Genomic DNA, 20,382 nt, shown 5'->3' on the forward strand with positions numbered 1-20,382 from the left:
CCTTTGTGCGAATTTAGCCTGGTTTTGCTGCAGGGACCGTGCGAATCGGTGGGGTTGTTTTTGTCCAATAACGCCGCAACAGCACAATACCGGTTTCCTCTTGACGAGAGGACAGGAAATAAATTACGCCTATTTGAAAGCGCTGCCCCGGAGGCGCCGTGCTGCCCGGCTCCCTCCCCGGCTGCCGACCCGAGGCTGCCCCTCGGCCCCCGGCCCCGGCTGCGCGCTGCCCTCGCCCCCGGCCACCGGCCCCGGGCCGCCGCTCGCCCCGCGCCGCGCCCCCCCCCCCCCCCCCCCCCCGCGGCGACGTTACAGCCCCCCCGCCCCGGGGGAGGGCTCGGGCTGGCGCCGGGGGTGACGCGGCGCCCCGCCGCCGCCGGGGCTGCCGCAAGGCCCGAGCTCTCTCCGCCGTCGCCGCCCCCAGGCCCGAGCTCTCCGTCGCCGCCCCCCGTCGTGCCCCCCCTGCGCCGCTGGCGGGGCCGGAGGCGGTGCCTGCTCCGCAGGGCAGGCGGAAGGAAAGGGCCGGCCGCAGCCTGAGGCGACCCGCCGTGGAGCCGGGCCGAGCTCCGGGGACCCGCCGTGGAGCCGGGCCGAGCTCCGGGGACTCGCCGTGCAGCCGGGCCGAGCTTCGGGAACCCGCCGTGCAGCCGGGCCGAGCTCCGGGGACCCGCCGTGCAGCTGGGGCCGAGCTCCGGGGGACCCGCTATCAACCCGGGGCCGAGCGCCGGAGGACCCACGCTGCTGCAGTCGCGGCCGGGCCCCGGGGCCGGGGCCGCGGTGCCGGGGGAGCCGGGCCGCGCTGCCGGTGCCGCCCCGCGCCGCGCCGCGCAGCCAATGGTGGTCGGCGGGGCGGGCTGCGCGGCGCCGGGCTGCGTTGTGCAACGCGCCGCGCTTTGAAGGCAACCATCGCCCCTCGGAGGCAGGGCTCATCCGGCATCTGTCACGGCAGGGCGGCCGCGGGGAGCCGGGGCGTGAGCCGGCCCCGCTAGGAGCGGCGCGAAGCGGTGCCTCCGGCGGGGCAGGATGACCCACATGCTGCATGCGGCGGCCCGGCGGGTGCAATGGAGCAGGGCGGGCGCCGCGAAGAGGGCTGCGTGCCTGCTGGCTGCGGCGTACGGGCTCAAAATCCTCTATCCCATCATCCGCGGGCGCATGAAGCGGGCGGGCTGCAAAGGCGGCTCGCAGGCTGCCGGCCGGGCCGAAGGGGGCCGGGAGGCGCCGCACCGCGCCGGCAGCCGGGGCAGAGCCTCCCCGGCGGTGAACGCGGAATTTTTCAAGCAGCTGCTGGAACTTCGCAAGCTGTTCTTCCCAAAGCTGGTGAGCGCCGAGCTGGGCTTGCTCTGCCTCCACTCGGTCGCTCTGGTTTCCAGGACCTTCCTCTCCATCTATGTGGCCGCCCTCGATGGGAAGATTGTGAAAAGCATCGTGGAAAAAAAGCCCAGGAGCTTTGTCTTCAAATTAATCAAATGGCTGATGATTGCAATCCCGGCCACTTTCGTGAACAGCACCATACGGTACCTGGAGTGCAAGCTGGCCCTCGCTTTCCGCACACGCCTGGTGGATCACGCCTATGAGACCTACTTTGCCAACCAGACCTACTACAGAGTGATCAGCATGGACGGGCGGCTGGCCAACCCTGACCAGTCCCTCACTGAGGACATCATGATGTTCTCACAGTCTGTGGCACATCTCTACTCCAACCTCACCAAGCCCATCCTGGATGTCGTGCTCACCTCCTACACCCTCATCTGCACAGCGCGGTCGCGGGGGGCTAACCCCATGGGCCCCACGCTCTTGGCTGGGCTTGTCGTCTACGCTACAGCCCGCGTGCTCAAAGCCTGCTCTCCCAAGTTTGGCAAGCTGGTGGCTGAGGAGGCGCAGAAGAAGGGCTATCTGCGCTTCATGCATTCACGCATCATTGCCAATGTGGAAGAGATCGCCTTTTACCGAGGGCACAAGGTAAGGAGGAGAGAAATTGGAGCGTGTTGGGGTTGCTGCTGCAGTGCCGGAGCTGACCCGCGCTTCCCCTGCTGCCCTCCCCGAGCACTTTGGGTCTCTCTGACATTTAAACCTGTTTACAGCTAGCACTTCCCATTTCCTAGGAAAATGCAGTCCCACGGGCGGTATCTGGGGGGAGCGGACCGTAGTTCCCTTGTGCTCTGACAATGTTCCTGTTTTGCAGCTGGATCCTATGCTTTTCTAGAAAGCTAATCTCCTTTTTTCCCCCACCCAGTCCATTCCGCTTAACTTTTCCAGGCTTTTTTTTTTTTCACCCATGTTTATGAACTACCAGATTTAATGCTGCAGAAATAACAACCTGGGCACACCAGAAAGTGTAAGGGAGAACTCTGTGATAGCAGAGAGAGCACTACAACCTTTGACACTGTTTTACATAGCTAAGCAAAGATGTAGTCATCAGAGTCTTAAAATAACTTAAGTACAGTACTTCAGCAGTCACAGTTACATAAACTAATGGCTTGTTTTAAAGCCACCTTATTAAGGAACTCTTCGTGTTTTTATTAGAAGTGAATTTTGGCTGTAACACCTTTCAAACACATTTTGGAAAAAAAGTTGTTTCCTGTAAGGTGAAAATGAAAGCTGGAAACCAGCCTGAAGTATTGTTCTTTCAGTCCAACCAATGATTATATAACGTAGATGGTTTATTTTGGTAGAAGCAATCGTTCTTAAAAGCTGCCTATAGTAATGTTTTAAGTGCAGCTAAATTAAACATTTTTTCAAATCCCACATATACTGGCATTATATCATATTGACTTGCAACTGTCTTTGACTTGTTAAACCTCTTGGGATAGTTCTCTCTTCCTCCAGACTGCTTGCAAAACCAAGCAGCATTGCATTTCAGGGATCAGCTCTGCAACTTTAAGTCGTTGAAGATAATTGATCCCCAAACGCTTTCCAATATGAGAAGTTTCAGTTGCTGTGAAACTCTACAGCTGCAGCTTCATTAAAAGGATGTGGAATCAATCTTATTTTGCTTGTTAGAATCAGTTGTTGTGACTGCCTTGTATGTTGTTCTTGTATATATCAGAGATCTTAAAAAAGCTGAAAACCTGCCAATGTCGTCCGTATCGAGGGACGATGGTGTAAGTAAGAACCAGGTCTGCTGACTTCCATAAAGCTGTGCACTTTTGCTGTGAGACTGCAGCACTGTGAAAATAAAGGACCACGCAGCAGATATGACTCGGAAGTCACAGTTCTGGGTACACGATTATTTCATGCATGTATGTGAACTTATCTTGTTTGACATGTGCATCTTTGTTACATTGTATAAATGTTTTATTTTTTAACTGTAGGTGGAAATGAAACAACTGCAAAAAAGCTACAAGGCTTTGGCAGATCAAATGAGTCTCATTTTGTCCAAACGTTTATGGTACATCATGATAGAGCAGTTCCTGATGAAGTATGTCTGGAGTAGCTGTGGTATGATTATGGTGGCTGTGCCCATCATCACCGCAACAGGATTTGCAGATGGCGGTAATACCATTTTTTACTTCATATCTAAATGTTTCTTTAAAGTTGCATCCTCAAAAGACTGTACTTCCCCTGAATGCCATTCATATTTGTTATTCACAGACTATTACAACGTCAGTGTTTTGTGTGTAACTTTCAAGCGTAGCAAGTCAGCTGAGGAAGGAGCATCGCAAAAGATCCAACTTTGAACATAAGCCTGATAAACAGCATGAATTCAGGACTTAGAGGATCCTTGTGTCACATGAGATTATAATGATAGTCCTTTTTCACTAGCCACTGTTGGGATGGCAGGCTTATTTTTGCAACATCTCCTGCTACTTTACAAAATGATACTGTTAACTTTCCTGGAGAGCTTATCTCCTCCTTCCATAAACCATAGTGTAATTATAGGTGATTATTCTCTTATGTGATGACCTGTTAGGAACGGCTGTTTTTCCTTGACTCCCTGGGAGAAGAGAAAGTGAAATTCAGATTTGAGGCTTGGATGGTATCATTTTTGACATCCTATCACAACTTTCCAGGAAGTGAAATGAGACTCAAGTAGTGTTGTTATTGTAGATGCTAGTTGGAGGGGGGAAAAAAAAAAAAGAGAGCGGAAAGAAATGTAATTAAGGAGAGGTAGTGAAAGACAAGTGGGGAAGTCTGCCTCAGCAGGCTTCCTTAGGCACAATTAGAACCATAGAATGTATTACAAATTCTGTAGGATTCTTTAAGCACAGATCCTACAATGTCTGCGGAAGGATCAATTCTAAGTTGGGTACATTTGATCAAGAATGAGTGAATTCTTTTCCATGCAGGTCTTGATAGTTATATTCCAAATCAGGGCTGTCCAACTGGACAAGCTGGGTTCGACCTGTAGGACGGCTTCGTGCAGCCCCCACGTGGTTTAGCAGTTGTGTCGGTACGTGGCTGGGTGTTCAGCTGTCTGAGCCGCTGCCCATCACATGGCTTGGGAGGGCACTGTATCAGGACCCTGGCTGGCATCCTGGTAACACCTTCAAAAATAAGGGGAGTTTGTACAAAGCCATTTCACCTCACAGTGAAGGTTATCAGCACAACAGAAAAAGTGATGAGAGTCTTTCTGCTAAGATGGGAGTGTAGTGAAGAAAAGGATCCTTTAACCACACATTGTGAATGTCTCCTTGGTATTACAGCATGAATAAAAAAAAAGAGTCATATTCATGCTAAACTAAATAACATTCCTGTTACTCCTGAGTATTCTTTTGATAAATACTTTTCAAATGTGGGAGAAAACAAAGATGCAGCGATGGCTCATGTTGTAAAGCGGAAGAATATTTGCCACCAGCAACATAAAGCATGGGGCTTATTATGGAGACCTGAGGCATATTATAATGATGGATCGCAAACATAATACTGACAAATCAACACTGTCAAGACCAGTTCGAAGTATAACAGGTATTCAAGGAATCAAACAGACCTGAACTTACCATTGGCCTGCTTGGGAAAACAGTGCTTTGTGCCTCAGCAGGTCAGATGCAAGTTTGTTCATATCTGAAGGAACACATAGTGGCTTTATTACTTTAGGATAAATCACCAGAATCAGGGATACCACAAAACTGGTACCAGACCTAAGACTAAAAGTGTAAACCAATAGATTTTGTACACTTCTTAAGGGGGGAAAAAAAAAGTAAAAAAAAATCTTGTAATAAAAAGAAAAAAGAATCTTCTGTGACGGTGATATTTCTGACTGAAATTTGCTAATTCTGTTACATATTTCAGGGAAGAAATTAACTGGCAAAGCCAAGATTCCCGTTTGTTAACATTTCTCATTCTTTTTGTATTAAACGATTGGTGTTCCAAATGTCATGTCTCTCATCGGTTTTTGGAAAGTAACTATTTTTGGAAGCAAGACTTTGATTTCTCTAGGCACAGTGGACACTTATCTTTGTTTATAAAACAAGTATGACTATCAATTACATAAATGAAGATGAAAAGGGAAATGTTAGATTCTGTATGAAACAGAGACAGTCTGTCTGCTCTGTTACAGTGCACCACTTCTTCAAACACAGGAGGCCAGCCATATGAAAAATGTTTTGGACGAAAAGTTCAAGAAAAGTAGTCTTGGTGGGTTAGGCATGTAATATAAGAGCTTGTGTTTTGGAACAGTGAAATGCTCATAAATTTTCTATAATTTTAGTTTTTCAAATACCCCTAGAAGTATGACTAAAATGACCAATGCAGTGGTTTGTAGAGATCTCTAAACTCTTGCTATATGAGCTAGCCTGGGTGCTGGAAGCAGCTGTCAGTAAATTCTGCATTTACGTACAGGAGGAATGCTGCATCAGTGTAGTTAAAGCATAGCTGAGTCCTAAATAGTTTAATTTTGGTGGTTCAACATAACATGGGCTGCATGAGCTGTAATCCCAACAAGAGCAGCAAAAATTGGTCCTCTTAGAAGTAAGAAACAAACTTCAATTTAGTTTTTACTAATGAATGAACTGAATTCTCTCTATCCCCTAGCTTTATTCTTCTTGGAGTGGAAATGTCTTTTTAAAACAAGTGAGAACTACATGAGCAAGAGTTTTGTAATCTCTCCCTTTGCAAGAGGTCCTCTCTCTTTTTTTTGAAAAAAGTATACCTCTCATTGTGTCTCAGGTTGCTAGATTACATCCAACTAGTTGACAGTGTACTGATGTTGTATAATTTAAGCTAAAAAATTTGAACGTGTATCTCAATTAATTAAAATTGTTATTAAAAACATCTGAGGCCAGAAAGAGTAACATATAGATAGTGTATACATATATATGCAAAATTATGATGTAAGAATTTTAAAAACGTTTTTCCTAAATTATCCATAGTGTATTTCAGTGATTCAGCTGTAAATCTGTAGCAATACCTTTATGGATGTGTAAATGAAAACAAAGTAACATTTAGATTTAACTAATAAAGACAGAAAGATACATCTGGCTGTGGTACTGCATGTAGATTTCTAGACACCAGATTTCTAGAGTCTGATCTTGTCAGGGAGGTGAGAGAGTTACTCACCAAATAGAAAAATATTGTTTGCTATACTCTTGCATTACTTGACTTAGCCCATAAAATTTACAATCACATCACACCTGCCGGGAATTCCTCCTAGATTTTCTTGACCATAAGCACTGTGCAAACATCACAGAGGATGTTAATAACAGTTGCTATTACAGGAGTTGCCAGACTGGATCATTTATTACCCTACCTAGCCTGATGCCTAGCAGCAGCTTAGCTTAAAAAAGATACTTTAAAAAAACTTCGCAAACTTAAAAAAAAAATCCAGACCCCATTCTGCAATGGACTTAAGCAATATATAAAGATATATATAAAGTTATGTGATACAGAAAACCTTTGAGACCTTTCATTCTAAATCTTGTATGTGAAAAATCTTTAAGAGTTGTTTACTACGCATTGTTGTCTTCTTTTTTATAGATTAACACTGAAACAACATTCAGTCTTAAAATATTCAGCCACTTCTTTTTAAATCTTGATTCCTTCAAAAAGCAAACATTGCAAGTTGACTATGCTGTATAAATCTGTAGGTCACATGGTAGCAAGAGTATATGTAGATGTCTTAAATGTAAACATACTTATTTCTCACGTATCTTCTATAATTTCTGCTGCTGTTTTTTCCTTGCCTGTTGCTGCTGACGTGTTCTTATGAGACAACTCCTTTCTTTGGAGCAAGAGTTTTCTTGCTAATAGGATGCAGTGTCATAAACAAAGCATCAAAACTTTGTGCTGGGGTCAGATGAAGAGAGAAACTGTGTTGTGAGAGAGAGGTATCCTATTTAAACCATGCCTTTGATAATAAAAGAGCTTATTGCTTTCTTATAGAAATATAATCATGTTTCCAAATTTCCATCAATATGAATGTTTCCTTTTACATGAAGTCAGTAAATAAGTAAGGCTGAAAATAATTGCAAAAGTAGTAAAAATGCTATTAAAAATCTGTTTCAGATCATTGTTTAGGTTTCCTTTTTTTCATATTTTGAAAAATTTAGGTTGAATAATAATATATTAAAAGGAAAATTATCTAGGTAGACAAATAGTATAAAAGAATAGGATGTTTTGCATAAGGAGGTGAATTCCATGTGCTCCCGCTTATTTTTTGTTACCAAGCTATCTGTGCTAGTTACGTTCACCGATTCTTTTTGAAAGGTTGTCTTCATAGAGTTAACTTTTTCTTAATTTAAAAGCTGCTCTATAATGGCTCACATTCTAATCATAATTGAGTTTGTAGAGATAATTTTCAGAAGAATATTTTAACAGAAAACTTTTTTTACTTTTAGAATTGGATGATGGCCAGAAACAGGCAATGGTTAGTGAAAGAACAGAAGCTTTTACTACATCACGAAACTTGCTGATCTCTGGAGCAGATGCTATTGAAAGGATTATGTCTTCGTACAAAGAGGTGCTGTACATCTGTCATACATGAAACAGAAGAGAAAAAAAGTAAAACAGAATTTACAGTTAATATGAAATGTAAAAAATTAAGTGCAGTTTTTAAAGGGAAATTCTATTGCAACTAAATCCGTGGAGGTCTTTGAACTGATAGTTTGATCTTTAGAGTTAAGTCCACAAAGAGCCTAAAGTGCACAGCTGCCAGTATGGTGCAACATGTAAATGTCATTTTTAATACTTGTGTTCAGGTGCTACCAGAGAGCAAAATAGAAGTTCCTGGAATGTAAGTGGTAAAGGTTCAAATTCCTCCTCTGTTTGGAGCACAGGCCTGAATTCAGGCTGTCTGCCTCCAATGTATTGGGACTTCTCTGTTGGAAGTGTCATGTTTTGTATGAAACACAAAGAGAATTGAATACTTATTTCCTGGCCACCTAAACTGTAGTGCTATTTTCAGTATCTTGTGAACCTGTTGAATTGTAAGTAATTTTGCAAAGTAGAGAAATTTTAGCAGGAAAAAATCCACCTTGGGATGGCAGATAGTTTAGAAGTACAGGATGTTCATCTGGAACATCAGAGATGTTGTTTCAGGTCCTTGCCCAAATTCCAGTAAAGTTGGGCTTTCATCTGTGGTCTTTCTTGGGGGTTTCTCTAGGTGCTGGCTGTTAAGCAAAAGAAAAGTGAGGCAGCGCCGTTATTCTCCTCAACATTTCCTTCTGAATGTTGGTTCTGCATTTGTTAATTGGTTTTTGCTTTTCCTTTGGTGGGTACCTCTTTTCCCAGTGCAGTGCGAGGAGGCACGCATTAGCTAGGCAGCTAATCAAAGACTATGGATTCCATTAGTTGGAATCCAGCCATAATAGCTACAGCTTTGTAAATTGGAGGAGGAGGGGTAGTTTGGCACCTTCAGATATGGACTCTGACAAAGGCAGAGTCTGTGTTTTTTTCAGAAGGAGTTCTTCTAATGGACTGTGATTTTGACCTATGCTTCTTTAGCTGTTCCCCTGCTTGGCCTCTTTTCTAAAGATACTGCCAGATAACCATTGTACACTGATGTAATTTCTGTTTTATTTTCAACATTTAAGTCATTTATATAATGTACATGGGGACTTAAAAACATTGTGGTTTTATTTTTTGGAAACAAAAATACCCATAAAGTAGTAGGAACAACTGAACAAACTCACTTTGTTTATAACATGGTGAGATTTTAATCCAGACAGCATGAGATCAAAGACCAGTTCTCTGAATTTCCATTTTAATTTTACATTTGTACTTCTCTTCAAGAGACACTGCGGTACTTTAACCACATTGTCATTCCCATTTCGTGATTCAGGCAGTTTCCAAAGGACGGTGTACTTCAATCCACTTCAAGTGGTAGTGAAGTTCCAGTTCTTGCCCACCTGATTCACCAAAGCAGCTTCCTTCCAGTCAATGTAATTCAGCATGCAGATGAGGTGGGCTCAACTTTTCTTTGCAGGTCAATAGTTTAGATGGTAGTATTTAGTGTTTTGACAAAGCCAGTTTGTAGGGTCATGGTTTAGAAACTTACTGCAAGTTACGTTTCTTCTGGGCACAGTTGGTACAAGTTTCATTCATCACATGCAGGACTCTCTCCATCAAATGCCACTGCTGACGCTACGCGGAGCACTCGGTCCTGGCATGAGCTCCCATTGAAGTTGCTAGAAAGACTCCAGTGTGGAGAATGATGTTATAGCTCCTATGTGCTACCTACTGCCTCAAGTGCTGCTAGCCCAATACTTCTTACAGCTGTTAATGCAATTACCAATAGTGCAAAACAATGTACAGCTGATGGAGTTGAAACAATGAGTTTTTCGAGACGTTGTATACTTAACTTCCAGTGGAGTGATGGCCATGGGGCCATAACTAGCACTCACTTCTGAATCTGGCACAAATAGTGAAATTTATAGAGGATTTTATATTGGAATTATGTACGCCCATAGCAGGTGAACTTAGTTATGGGGTGTGTGCGTTTAACCACAGCAAGCTAATGATTTTATAATCTTGAACTCATTTTCTTGCTATTCATGTCTTGCTCTCTGGATTTAGTATGAAAATTCATCCTTTTAAAAACATCCAATAATACATTTATAATAAAATGCCCAGGTTTAATTCTTTGCTGCCAGCAGATGGAGGCAGTTCTTTGGGAGCTCTTGGTGGTGTCGTTGCCCACGAATAGGAAGTTATCACGTCCAGAGATCTGTTGTTTCTGTCTTCACCAGGTGGAAATTGTGACAAAAGGACCAAAAAAAAGGAGAAAGCCTTTTGAGAGACCTCACCATCTTAAAAATCCCCAGTTCTAATCCAAGGTCTCAGATTCAGCTCTGATACTCTAGCATGCAGTTGTCAGAAGAGTAACTTCTTTTTTTGTACTGTATTTTAGATTAGGATGCCCTGGTGCTGCCTGTTTTACACAGAAAAGCACACCTTTCCCACAGGAGGTTTTGGGAATACAGGGAAGTAAACATACTTCTGTGAAGAAGAAACAAACTACTGTGGACCTTTATTTTGCTGACAAATGCAGAGATTTTGTTTCTCTCTTATATGATAGGCTCTCTATTTTCAGATATGCTAATAGCTATTCTCTGCTGGTTAAAGACTCTACTGATCTGTGGAAAAGAGTCTCTGCAACCTCCTCATTTACTGGAGCTATCATAGCTTACATTGGCTGAAATCTGTCCCCCTCAAACTGTCTCTGTCTGCTGGCTGGTAGGAGCTGTGGGTGGCATATGGATTAGCACAGAATCTCAAGGAATGAAAATTGATAGGCCTCAAAAGACGCATCATTGATCCTTCCAGAAGAGCATTTGAGAAGCACTGACTCAGAATAGCTGGGAATGTTTTTCATGAACCTTTGGCCAAACATTTCATTTTTTAGAATTTGTGAAGTATAACTGAAATGAGGCATTTGTTGTTTCTCAGGTTACTGAGCTAGCAGGCTACACCACCCGTGTCTACAACATGTTTTCGGTCTTTGATGAGGTGAAGAGAGGCATCTACAAAAGAACTGCTGTTGTTCAAGGGTCTGAAAACAACAGCAAGAATGAAGATAAAGCAGAATTACACATCGATGGGCCCTTAGAAATCAAAGGTAATTAATTCATATTTGTATGTATTTCCCCGTGTGTGGGGCCGCTGCAGTGGGACAGCAGGTGAACAGAGGTTTTGTTTCTACAACAAATCAGCCTCTCAGCCTTAATACCCCAGAGACTATGTTGCCTTCCATTTTAACCTCCTGCTATTTTGTAATTCTGTGCTTATGCAGTGCTTTTCTAATACACAAAATTGCTCAAATGTTTTCTGTGAAAACTTTCAATGAAAAAGGCATTTCAACTATACTATTATTTGTGGTGGTGGTATTATTATTCTTACACGGACAGTGCCTGCTTTCCTCAGTCACTTAATTTTTTTCAGAAGACTGAGACTGTAACATTTTCATCTTCAAACACCACATTATTTTGTTTGGGGTAGGAGAGAAAGACAGATTGGTTCAATAGTTTTTGACTTTGTTTTCAGCGACTGTGCTCATTTTTTCATAACTTAGTGGGAATTTTCAACTGAAAATGGGCTGACAACTTTACCCGTCCCCTCACCTCCCAAATGATCTGATCAATAAATACCTTATCCCTCCCGTTCCTATCCTGTATCTTTCTGGTGCCACTATCTTTCTGCCTCCACCCTCCCCAAAGCATTTTCTGTGTACATCCATTTCTTATTGTCCTCCATTATGTGCCACCTCTCTCTTCCTCTTGCATCCAGTTTCTCTCTGAGGTACTTAAAGGCAGGTTTTGCAATGGGCTTTTCCCAGTTTTCCCAACAGGTCCGTTCTGCTTCCCCTCTCTGTGGTGTTGAAAAGCCTCATTCCCTCCCTTTGGCTTCTGAAAACTTAAACCTCGGTAGAGTTGAAGGCACCAAAGTGGTCTTTATGAAATAACTTCTTTCAACAATTTCAACAATGCTGCCCTTCAGCACAGATTTCTCAAAGGTCCTCTGACAAGGTTCTTCATAACAAACAGTCTGATGCAGCATGGTGGATAGCTGTGGAAATAGCTGATGTCTTAATCTTGTAGGTCTTGGTAATATTTGGCTGACATTAAAAGAAATGGCATTTTATAACTGTTACATTTTGTCCTGTACAAGATAAAAGGTTTATAGTTCCTGGAGCAATAAAGTAATCTGGGGGCTCTTTTTAGATAACTCTGTTTTAAAAACAAAACCAAATACAGTTCAGATATGCAAGCATGCTGTTCACGTTCCCTTTTGGTCTATACCCCACTCCTTTTTTCTCTGCAGCCTTTTCCCAAGATTTGATTCCACTACAGTCACACATTTCATCCAGCCTGAATTCCTCCTAAGTCGTGGTGCCTGGAGTTTGCTCCTGAGTGGTTGTAGGCTCTCAGAGGCAGCTGGCCGATACCAAGCATTGTGCACAAGGACTTAAGTAGAATTTAGCCCAGATGAATCTAGGCCACAGGCTCCACACTTTTTATGACAAGTCCCATTGTAATACTGTTTTTCCTCCTTTGTTTTGGTCTTGATACTTCAGAAATGCCTGCAGAGTGGATTTGTATGTGGATAAAAGTACACGTGCTCACATACCTATATGTGTCTGCATTGTTAGAAAAGAAAAACCTTAATATTCAGCTTCCCCAAAGGCTCTTTGAACACATACTACTTATTTCCTTTTGAATCATTCAATATAAGTTTATGTAACTAAGGGATGTCTGTTTTGTGCTTTACATTTACTATTGTCAATAAGAGCATTGCGAAAATATGAAAACTATTAGAATATTTTTAACAGACAATAATATTGCCTTATACATAGTGTATCTAATAATTCAGAATTTTAAAGTTGAAATAGAATTTTGTACATCTTGTACAAATACTGTCAAATTGTATTTCTGATCACACATAAATATGATTTAAAAGCATGCTAAAGATGCAATCGAACATTGTGAAGTTAGGAGATGAGAATTAAGTTTACTTAATACTTGCCTAGCTTACTATTCTTTATCATAGATTTATTTTAACTAGAATTTCTCCAGCGTATCCAAATGCTTCAAAAACATGAATGAATTTTGCAGAGGTTGCTTAAGTTTGTGAAAGATGATTTTCTGTGGAGACACAGTCAGATGAATGCCAAGTCCTTCGCAAGTATTCATGTGGCTGGAGTGACTGGTATGACCCTTTCTCACAAAAGTATGTTTTGGCCAAATTTGTTAGCACTTTTGTGAACCCATCAAAAAACACATGCCTGGTGTGGTGTGATTGATCTCCCAGTTGCCTATTGAGTGCCTTTGTAGGAGTCTGAGGGCAATAGAGCCTCAGATGAGAAGGCTGCAATAATTTTTTTTTAACAGCAAAACACACTCGTTTTCCATAATCTCATGTTGGACACCACGGAACTGTTTTAAATAAAACTTATTTTAGGAAAAAAATTATGCTTGGGCTGATAAACGGCCCAGAAATTTTTGCCCAGGTTGTTATAGTTTGGCAAAATCAGAAGCAATTGAACAAAGAGCCTCTTAATAGAAAATGTAAAACTAACCTTAACTAAAGGAAATGCCACCAGATCCTTTTATAATAAACTCCACTTTTCCTTAGTTTTGTTCAGATCAGTTATAAAGTAAGCAGCCTTCTAATACAAAGAGAAAGGTCTTTCCTTTGCATCTTTTCTGTAAAGGTAATTTCTGATATTTGTCTAGGAGCCCAGCTGTTTGGGTTCTGCTAGAGAAGCCCATTAATAGGCAACTGAGAAGTTAGAGTTGGTTTCTTTTTTTTACTGTTTCCAGAAGAATTTATTTCAAAGTCTTTGTATTACAGAGTATCCAAATGTCCAATTGAGATTGTATATTTAAATTTGCCAGAAATCCAAATAGTAAATGTAGCTACTGGCGTGAAATGTTATATGGGTTTCCGCAAATACTTTCAAGACATATTTATAGTGTCTGTGGCTTCAAAAAGAAATGGAAGCAAGCCATTAAGTGTTTTCTCCTTTGCCCTCATAGCTGGAGGAGACTGAACTGATCTCCGAGTTTCAGAGCTGGTAGTGAAAGTAGATTTCATTTTCTAATAAAATCCTCAAGAGAAGGTAAACTGGTCTGCTTGTGGCTAAGGCTGTCCTTAAACTTTTTTACTTGTTGATATTGACCGCCTATTTAAAATGAAATACAGTAAATACAGGTAGGATGTGAATGAACATGTCTTTATAGCGCATTTTATATTTATGATGCATATTGTGCATTATATTTATGATCAAATGTAAGATTCATTGCACACTCTTGGCTACTGCTGACTGTCCTTCTGACTAGCTAAGATTTATTATCCAGATTTTCCACCAGGGGAACCTGGAGCCCATAAAAGAGTTGTCTGAAACTCACCAATTTATACTTCTCAGCCATGCACAGAGACTATCGCATATCATTGCTTAATGGAAGGCTTTACAAATTCTAATTTTTTTTTTTTCTTTTTAGGGAAAGTTATTGATGTGGATCATGGAATTATTTGTGAAAATGTTCCTATTATTACTCCGAATGGCGATGTGGTGGTTTCCAGACTAAACTTCAAAGTAAGATGATATGCAAGAATCATATCATTGATTGTTGCCATCACATTAACATAAACAGCACAGAATATATATACCTTATGTTAAGTACTTGGAGGAGCATATGGATAAAAGGGGAAGTCCAGAAAGGTAGGCATAGTAGCTCAATAGAGCCAGACATAAGTAGTTTATCCTGCTCAAAGAAAGAGAAGAGAGGATTTCCGGTGCTGTTGCCAGGTGAAAAACCAAGCTGAGATTTTCAAAGGTGTATACGGAAGTCTGCATCCATCTTTACTTAATTTCAGTGTAACTGGGATGCTTTACTCACAGAGGCTCCTGCCAGTCTGAGTTCACAGCAACAGTGAAAAAATTGAGTCTGTAGTTTTGCTTGATCACCACAAAGAGCAGTACTAACTAATAGTTGACAGCATAGTTCACAAGCCCACCTGTAGAGTCTTTACTCATTAAAAACTTGTATTGCTTTTAAAAAGCTATTCCAGATACCACTCGCTAGCTGCTGACAGTTTTAATGGGTGACCTTTAATGAATTACTTCCACATATATGCTGATCTTATGTTCCAGTGCGAATGTTATTATTTTAAAAAATAGTTGAATTTATCAGAACAGTAACATGAATAATTCCAGCAGGTCCTTTAATTTAGCTAAAGCAGGGTGTTCCTCTTGCCACCTCTATTGGTATAGGAATTAGCAACTAGGAGGACAGGGTCCTAGCTATGGCAAAACTTGTAATGGCTGCAGTGTAGCAATTTTGGATTTGTAAAATTACAACTTTCAAGTTCAAGGAAACAGTTATATTTATTCCTTTGGCTCAAGAGACAAACACATCAGAAAATATAACATAGTCAATATATTTATGTAAAGCATAGACAATGACATTGTGATTATGCGTAAATATACACTTATATATACACAGGGTAATATTCAAATGAATAAAACCAAGTGCATCACACCAAAAAAAACACTGGTAATTAAGGAGGAAAGGGCAATGTGAAGTAAATTTTCCAAATCATTTGATTGGACTCCCATAGCTTAAATTAGTGTCACTGGTGGGCATAGCACTGCTCTGTACGCTGTTAACACCTTTGGACCTAATCTGCATTAGAATAATTGATTCTGACTGTGGTGTATTGACATTGTGATATAATCAGTATATTTTATAGAAATACTGAGACATTATAGAAGTTATTTTCATTATTTCAGCCCACATATTATATCTGATACCACTGTTCCCAGAATAGTTGCATAAATATGTGCAGGTAATCGATGAAATGGGTTGATAATTTTATATAAATGCTCATGTCACTCCCTCTAGGGGTCTTAGACTGTCTTGTGCCATATATACTGCATAGTAATATCTTTGCATTTTGATTGCTATTGCAGGTCCAGGAGGGGATGAATCTTTTAATCACTGGACCCAATGGCTGTGGAAAGAGTTCGCTTTTCAGAATTTTAAGTGGTTTGTGGCCTGTGTATGAAGGAGTTCTCTACAAACCCCCTCCACAGCACATGTTTTATATACCACAAAGGTATGTGTTTTACTTAAGGCGATACCTTTTTTCTGGTTACATGAATTTTGACCCGGCTTCTCTCATTTTTAATCTGTGATATGCACAGCCAAGTTAAAAGGTGGTAAGCACAACCTCAGCTCTATGGAGAGTGCTAAAAAAAAAAGATCCCTTCTTGTTGGTAATGCAAATCTTCAGTCATTGGAAAGGGCTCACATACCCTCGTGATGGAGCCTATGCTCCCCTGATGGCTGAAGTCCTGAATGGTTGGGGTCATGGGAACAGACTAGAATCTGAAAGAAACTTGAAATAGACCTAATAGATCTTATTTCTGATTTCACTTTAAAACCAAAGATCAAAACAAGTGAGAGTGTTTTGGTTCCTAAATGTTGAATTGTTCAAAATAATTTTCAAAACTTCGACTTTTACACTGCAAAACCAGAATCCAATCCAATATTAACTGCAGATTGCCTTTTTTATAATATGTGCTCATTTCACTAAAGGGAACATTACTTTTTTGTGCTTTGTTTGTATTCTGACTTGCTGTTGGACTCTCAGAACATAATTTAATGCAATTGATTCTAGAATATCTCCTTAGAGACTTCTAACTAGGTTGGTTGTTTTGTAAAAGCAGAATCAAACACTGAGAATCTTTGATTGCTTTCTGTAGTTCATTTTTTCCCGTGGACAAAAGAAATATTCATGCTACAGTTTGTAGTCTTGTTTAAAAAGTACAACCTATTAATGGAAAATATTAACTGATGAGTAGATTTTCCTTGCTGCAGGTGAAGGTAACAAAGAATATTTATCTATAATTTTTTCAAATATATGCATAATTTATTGCTAGCCATTGTCATTTTTCTGAACAACTCGAGGGTTTCATTCAGGAATTCGGAGCAAAATGCTTTATGAAATGTTTTTCAAAGCAATATTTCAGAATTCCCATTGTGTGGGACATTCTTAGAATCGGTTTTATTCTTAGGCAGAACAAAAGCTATTCCGAATTTTTTTCTTGCAGAAAATCTTGAGTTTCAGCCACTTCTGTCCTCTGTGTGATCCCAACCCCTTCTCAGATCAACATCTGTGTCTGGCTTGCCTGCAGCCCTTCCCCTTTACTTATGTCCCCTTTGTTCTGTGAAAGCAAACAGACTCACATTGTGTTCAGGCAGATTTGCCAAGGTGCTGGTTGAGGGGATTGAATCACATCTGCTGGGGTTTCATGTCCATAAACATGGTTCTTTGTTAGCTGTTTCCCCTAACTTTGCAGTGCTGGGCGAGTTTGTCCAGCAGACCTCTTCTTCAGAACATTTCAAAACTTTTCATCAGAAACGGAGGTTCAACCAGTGTCTTTGCAGCCCTCTGTGACCGAATCCACGTAGGGATTGGCATATCATCTTTGCAGTGTACCCTGAAGGTGTCACTGACATGCACTCCACCCTAATAGCATCTGCCAGGAGAAAGGGTGCTGCCGTGATGTCTTCGGGACATCTAAGTGACGTTGCCATGGCTCAGCTCTGCGGCTCTGTGTGAGCTCTGCGTTCCTGGAGGCTTTTTTAGGCAGTACAGAGGTATTCCCTTCCCAAGGGACAGAGCAGTGTCTGCGTAAATGGGGCAACAGTGAGTGACAGAGAGGGCTCTTCTGCAAAAATGCTACACCTTGACTGTGGCTGAAGATTGTGAAGTCTCCTTTGGGGGACAGTTCAGCTGTGTCAGTATGGGTTCTGTAGGCTTGGAATTCTGGCCTGTCACTCATAAATGTCTTGTATTTGGAAAGGGACTGTGAGACTGAGTCTTGTAGGGATTTGTGGGTGAATGTGGCTGAAGGGATTGATATAGGACAGAAATAAATCAGATTTTTTGTTAGGACGTCCTTGAGGATCCTGAGTTGTTTTTTTGCCCAATGTATTTGTTCTTTGGGCTTACAGAGTCTTAGATGAATACCTGAGACACTAAGAATGACTTGAAGGAGATTCAGTTTTAAATTGAAGTTTATACATTCCTGGACCAGATGTGCAACAGATCTGCTGAATTTTTAGGGCTTTTCTATGGATTGCCTTATGTGGTCCAGACATTTTTTTTCTGCCTGTATTCCACTTCTGAGTGTTTTAACAGTTCATTTATTTATGGCCTAAATAAATTACACATTCAGTTCGGTTTTTTGTCTGTCCCTGGCTCTAGAATACATTTAGAATTTCTGTAGTGGTTTGTAAATTGTTCTGAAGTCCTGAAATTAAAGCAGCTTGTTTTGGAAGGTCCTGCTGGTGCAACCATTTTTCTTATTAACCCTGTGCACATTGCTGCTTCTGGAGCAGAATTACCTTCTGTCTATTTATTTTTTTAGACATAATTCTAAAACTGGAAAAGATAGTGCCCTGCTTACATTTAATCATGTATATTTTTCAACATAACTTTACGGAAAATTTGTGTTCTGGACTAAGAGGATCTGGGAGGTGGTGGGATGGTATCACCTGGATTCCACCTACCTCACTCGTTCGTTTGGTAGGTAGTGAAAACTGTGGTATAGCAGAAGTCTCTCAAATTGGTGAATGTCTGTCAGAGCAGTGAATTAGAATGACATCACTGTGTTTAAGTGTATACATTATGTCTCTGGTCTAAGAATATGGGAGATGGCTCTCCATGAGTGGACACAGTTACCATTGAGCCTGGTAAGAGCTTACTCCTGCGTGCCTGTGGCTGAATTTAATTCTGCATCAGTCCTCTTTGCGTTTTTGAGTCAAATGTAGGAACCTCATCTGCACATGGTGAATAGTGGAGAATACAGTGACTACGAAGTAACAAAATACTGCACAGTAAATAGAAGCTCACTGAAAAGATTCTTTTTTCATCTCTGTTTGTAATGTTCCAGCGTAGTATTCCAGAAATGCCTAGGAAATTATGTGTCTTTGCCGAGTTCAAGCGCTACACACAAAAGTATGATTTATTAAAAAATTAATTATCTCATTGTAATACTCCAAATTCCATCAGCACTGCAAACACTTTGTAGTTAGCTTTACTTAGCAGTATGTAGGCTTTAAAACAGAGCCTTAAGAGTCCCTATCTTTTTATCTTTTTAGATTGCTTAGCATCATTATACTGCTTTTTTTAGATTTTACCTCTGTGAATCATTGTGAGATTTTTTTTCTCCCCTTATATAGGGCCAGGCTATGCAGAATTTGTCCTTAATCCGTCACAGTTCTGGTGGATGCTGATGGGACAAACTGCCCTTTTGGGGGGCAGGGAGAGAGAAGCCCAGGGATTTCTGTGAGTGTGGCTCTGCTGCTGTCTGTGACAGGCCTGTAAAAGAGGAGGGTGGCAGAAGAGAGGGAGGCTTTAAGAGGCTTTAAGCAGTCCAGCATCATATTGGTGTCAAAAGCAGCTTGTTTTCAAGGATGGATCAGTGCTAGGAACTGGTCACAGCTCAACAAGTTGTCACATCTCATTGGAGCCTCAGTAACTGGCAGAGTGTATGCTCTTATCCCTTCTTCTGTTCTCTGTCCCTCTTTTGCAAAGTAAAATTCATTTGTGTTAACCACTTCTTTGCATTCCTCTTTTAATTAACTGGTTGAGAATCATAGAATCATAGAATCATACAGGTTGGAAAAGACCTCTAAGATCATCGAGTCCAACCGTCAACCCAACACACCATGTCCACTAAACCCTGTCCCTAAGGGCCTCATCTACACGTCTTTTAAATACTTCCAGGGATGGTGACTCCACCACTTCCCTGGGCAGCCTGTTCCAAGGCCTGACCACTCTTTCAGTAAAGAAATTTCTCCTAATGTCCAATCTAAACCTCCCTTGGCGCAACTTGAGGCCATTTCCTCTCGTCCTATCGCTTGTTACTTGGCAGAAGAGACCAACACCCACCTCGCTACAGCCTCCTTTCAGGTAGTTGTAGAGCGCTACAGGCTCTTCTCCAGGCTAAACAGCCCCAGTTCCCTCAGCCGCTCCTCATAAGACTTGTGCTCCAGGACCTTCACCAGCTTCGTTGCCCTCCTCTGGACACGCTCCAGCACCTCCATGTCCTTCTTGTAGTGAGGGGCCCAAAACTGAACACAGGATTCGAGGTGTGGCCTCACCAGTGCCGAGTACAGGGGCACGATCACCTCCCTGCTCCTGCTGGCCACACTATTTCTGATGCAGGCCAGGATGCCATTGGCCTGCTTGGCCACCTGGGCACACTGCTGGCTCATGTTCAGCCGGCTGTCAACCAGCACCCCCAGGTCCTTTTCCTCTGGGCACCTTTCCAGCCACTCTTCCCCAAGCCTGTAGCGTTGCCTGGGGTTGTTGTGTCCCAAGTGCAGGTCCCGGCACTTGGCCTTGTTGAACCTCATACAGTTGGCCTCAGCCCATCGATCCAGCCTGTCCAGGTCCCTCTGCAGAGCCTTCCTACCCTAAGAAGGAACATGGGAG

General features: G+C 42.0%; 1 protein-coding gene across 1 annotated transcript in view; it reads left to right on the forward strand.

The window, feature by feature from the left end:
• Nucleotides 1-952: 952 nt before the first annotated feature.
• The window catches only part of ABCD2 (ATP binding cassette subfamily D member 2), a 48,179-nt gene continuing 28,749 nt past the window's right edge, over nucleotides 953-20,382 (forward strand). The window contains exons 1-6 of the mRNA XM_075145815.1: nucleotides 953-1,959; nucleotides 3,312-3,492; nucleotides 7,773-7,894; nucleotides 10,822-10,990; nucleotides 14,373-14,467; nucleotides 15,845-15,990. Coding sequence (XP_075001916.1) covers nucleotides 1,024-1,959; nucleotides 3,312-3,492; nucleotides 7,773-7,894; nucleotides 10,822-10,990; nucleotides 14,373-14,467; nucleotides 15,845-15,990 — 1,649 coding nt within the window. The 5' untranslated portion in view covers nucleotides 953-1,023. The remainder of the gene's footprint in view (nucleotides 1,960-3,311; nucleotides 3,493-7,772; nucleotides 7,895-10,821; nucleotides 10,991-14,372; nucleotides 14,468-15,844; nucleotides 15,991-20,382) is intronic.

This window comes from Calonectris borealis, chromosome 1, assembly GCF_964195595.1.
Source record: "Calonectris borealis chromosome 1, bCalBor7.hap1.2, whole genome shotgun sequence".
Classification (NCBI taxonomy): Eukaryota; Metazoa; Chordata; class Aves; order Procellariiformes; family Procellariidae; genus Calonectris; species Calonectris borealis.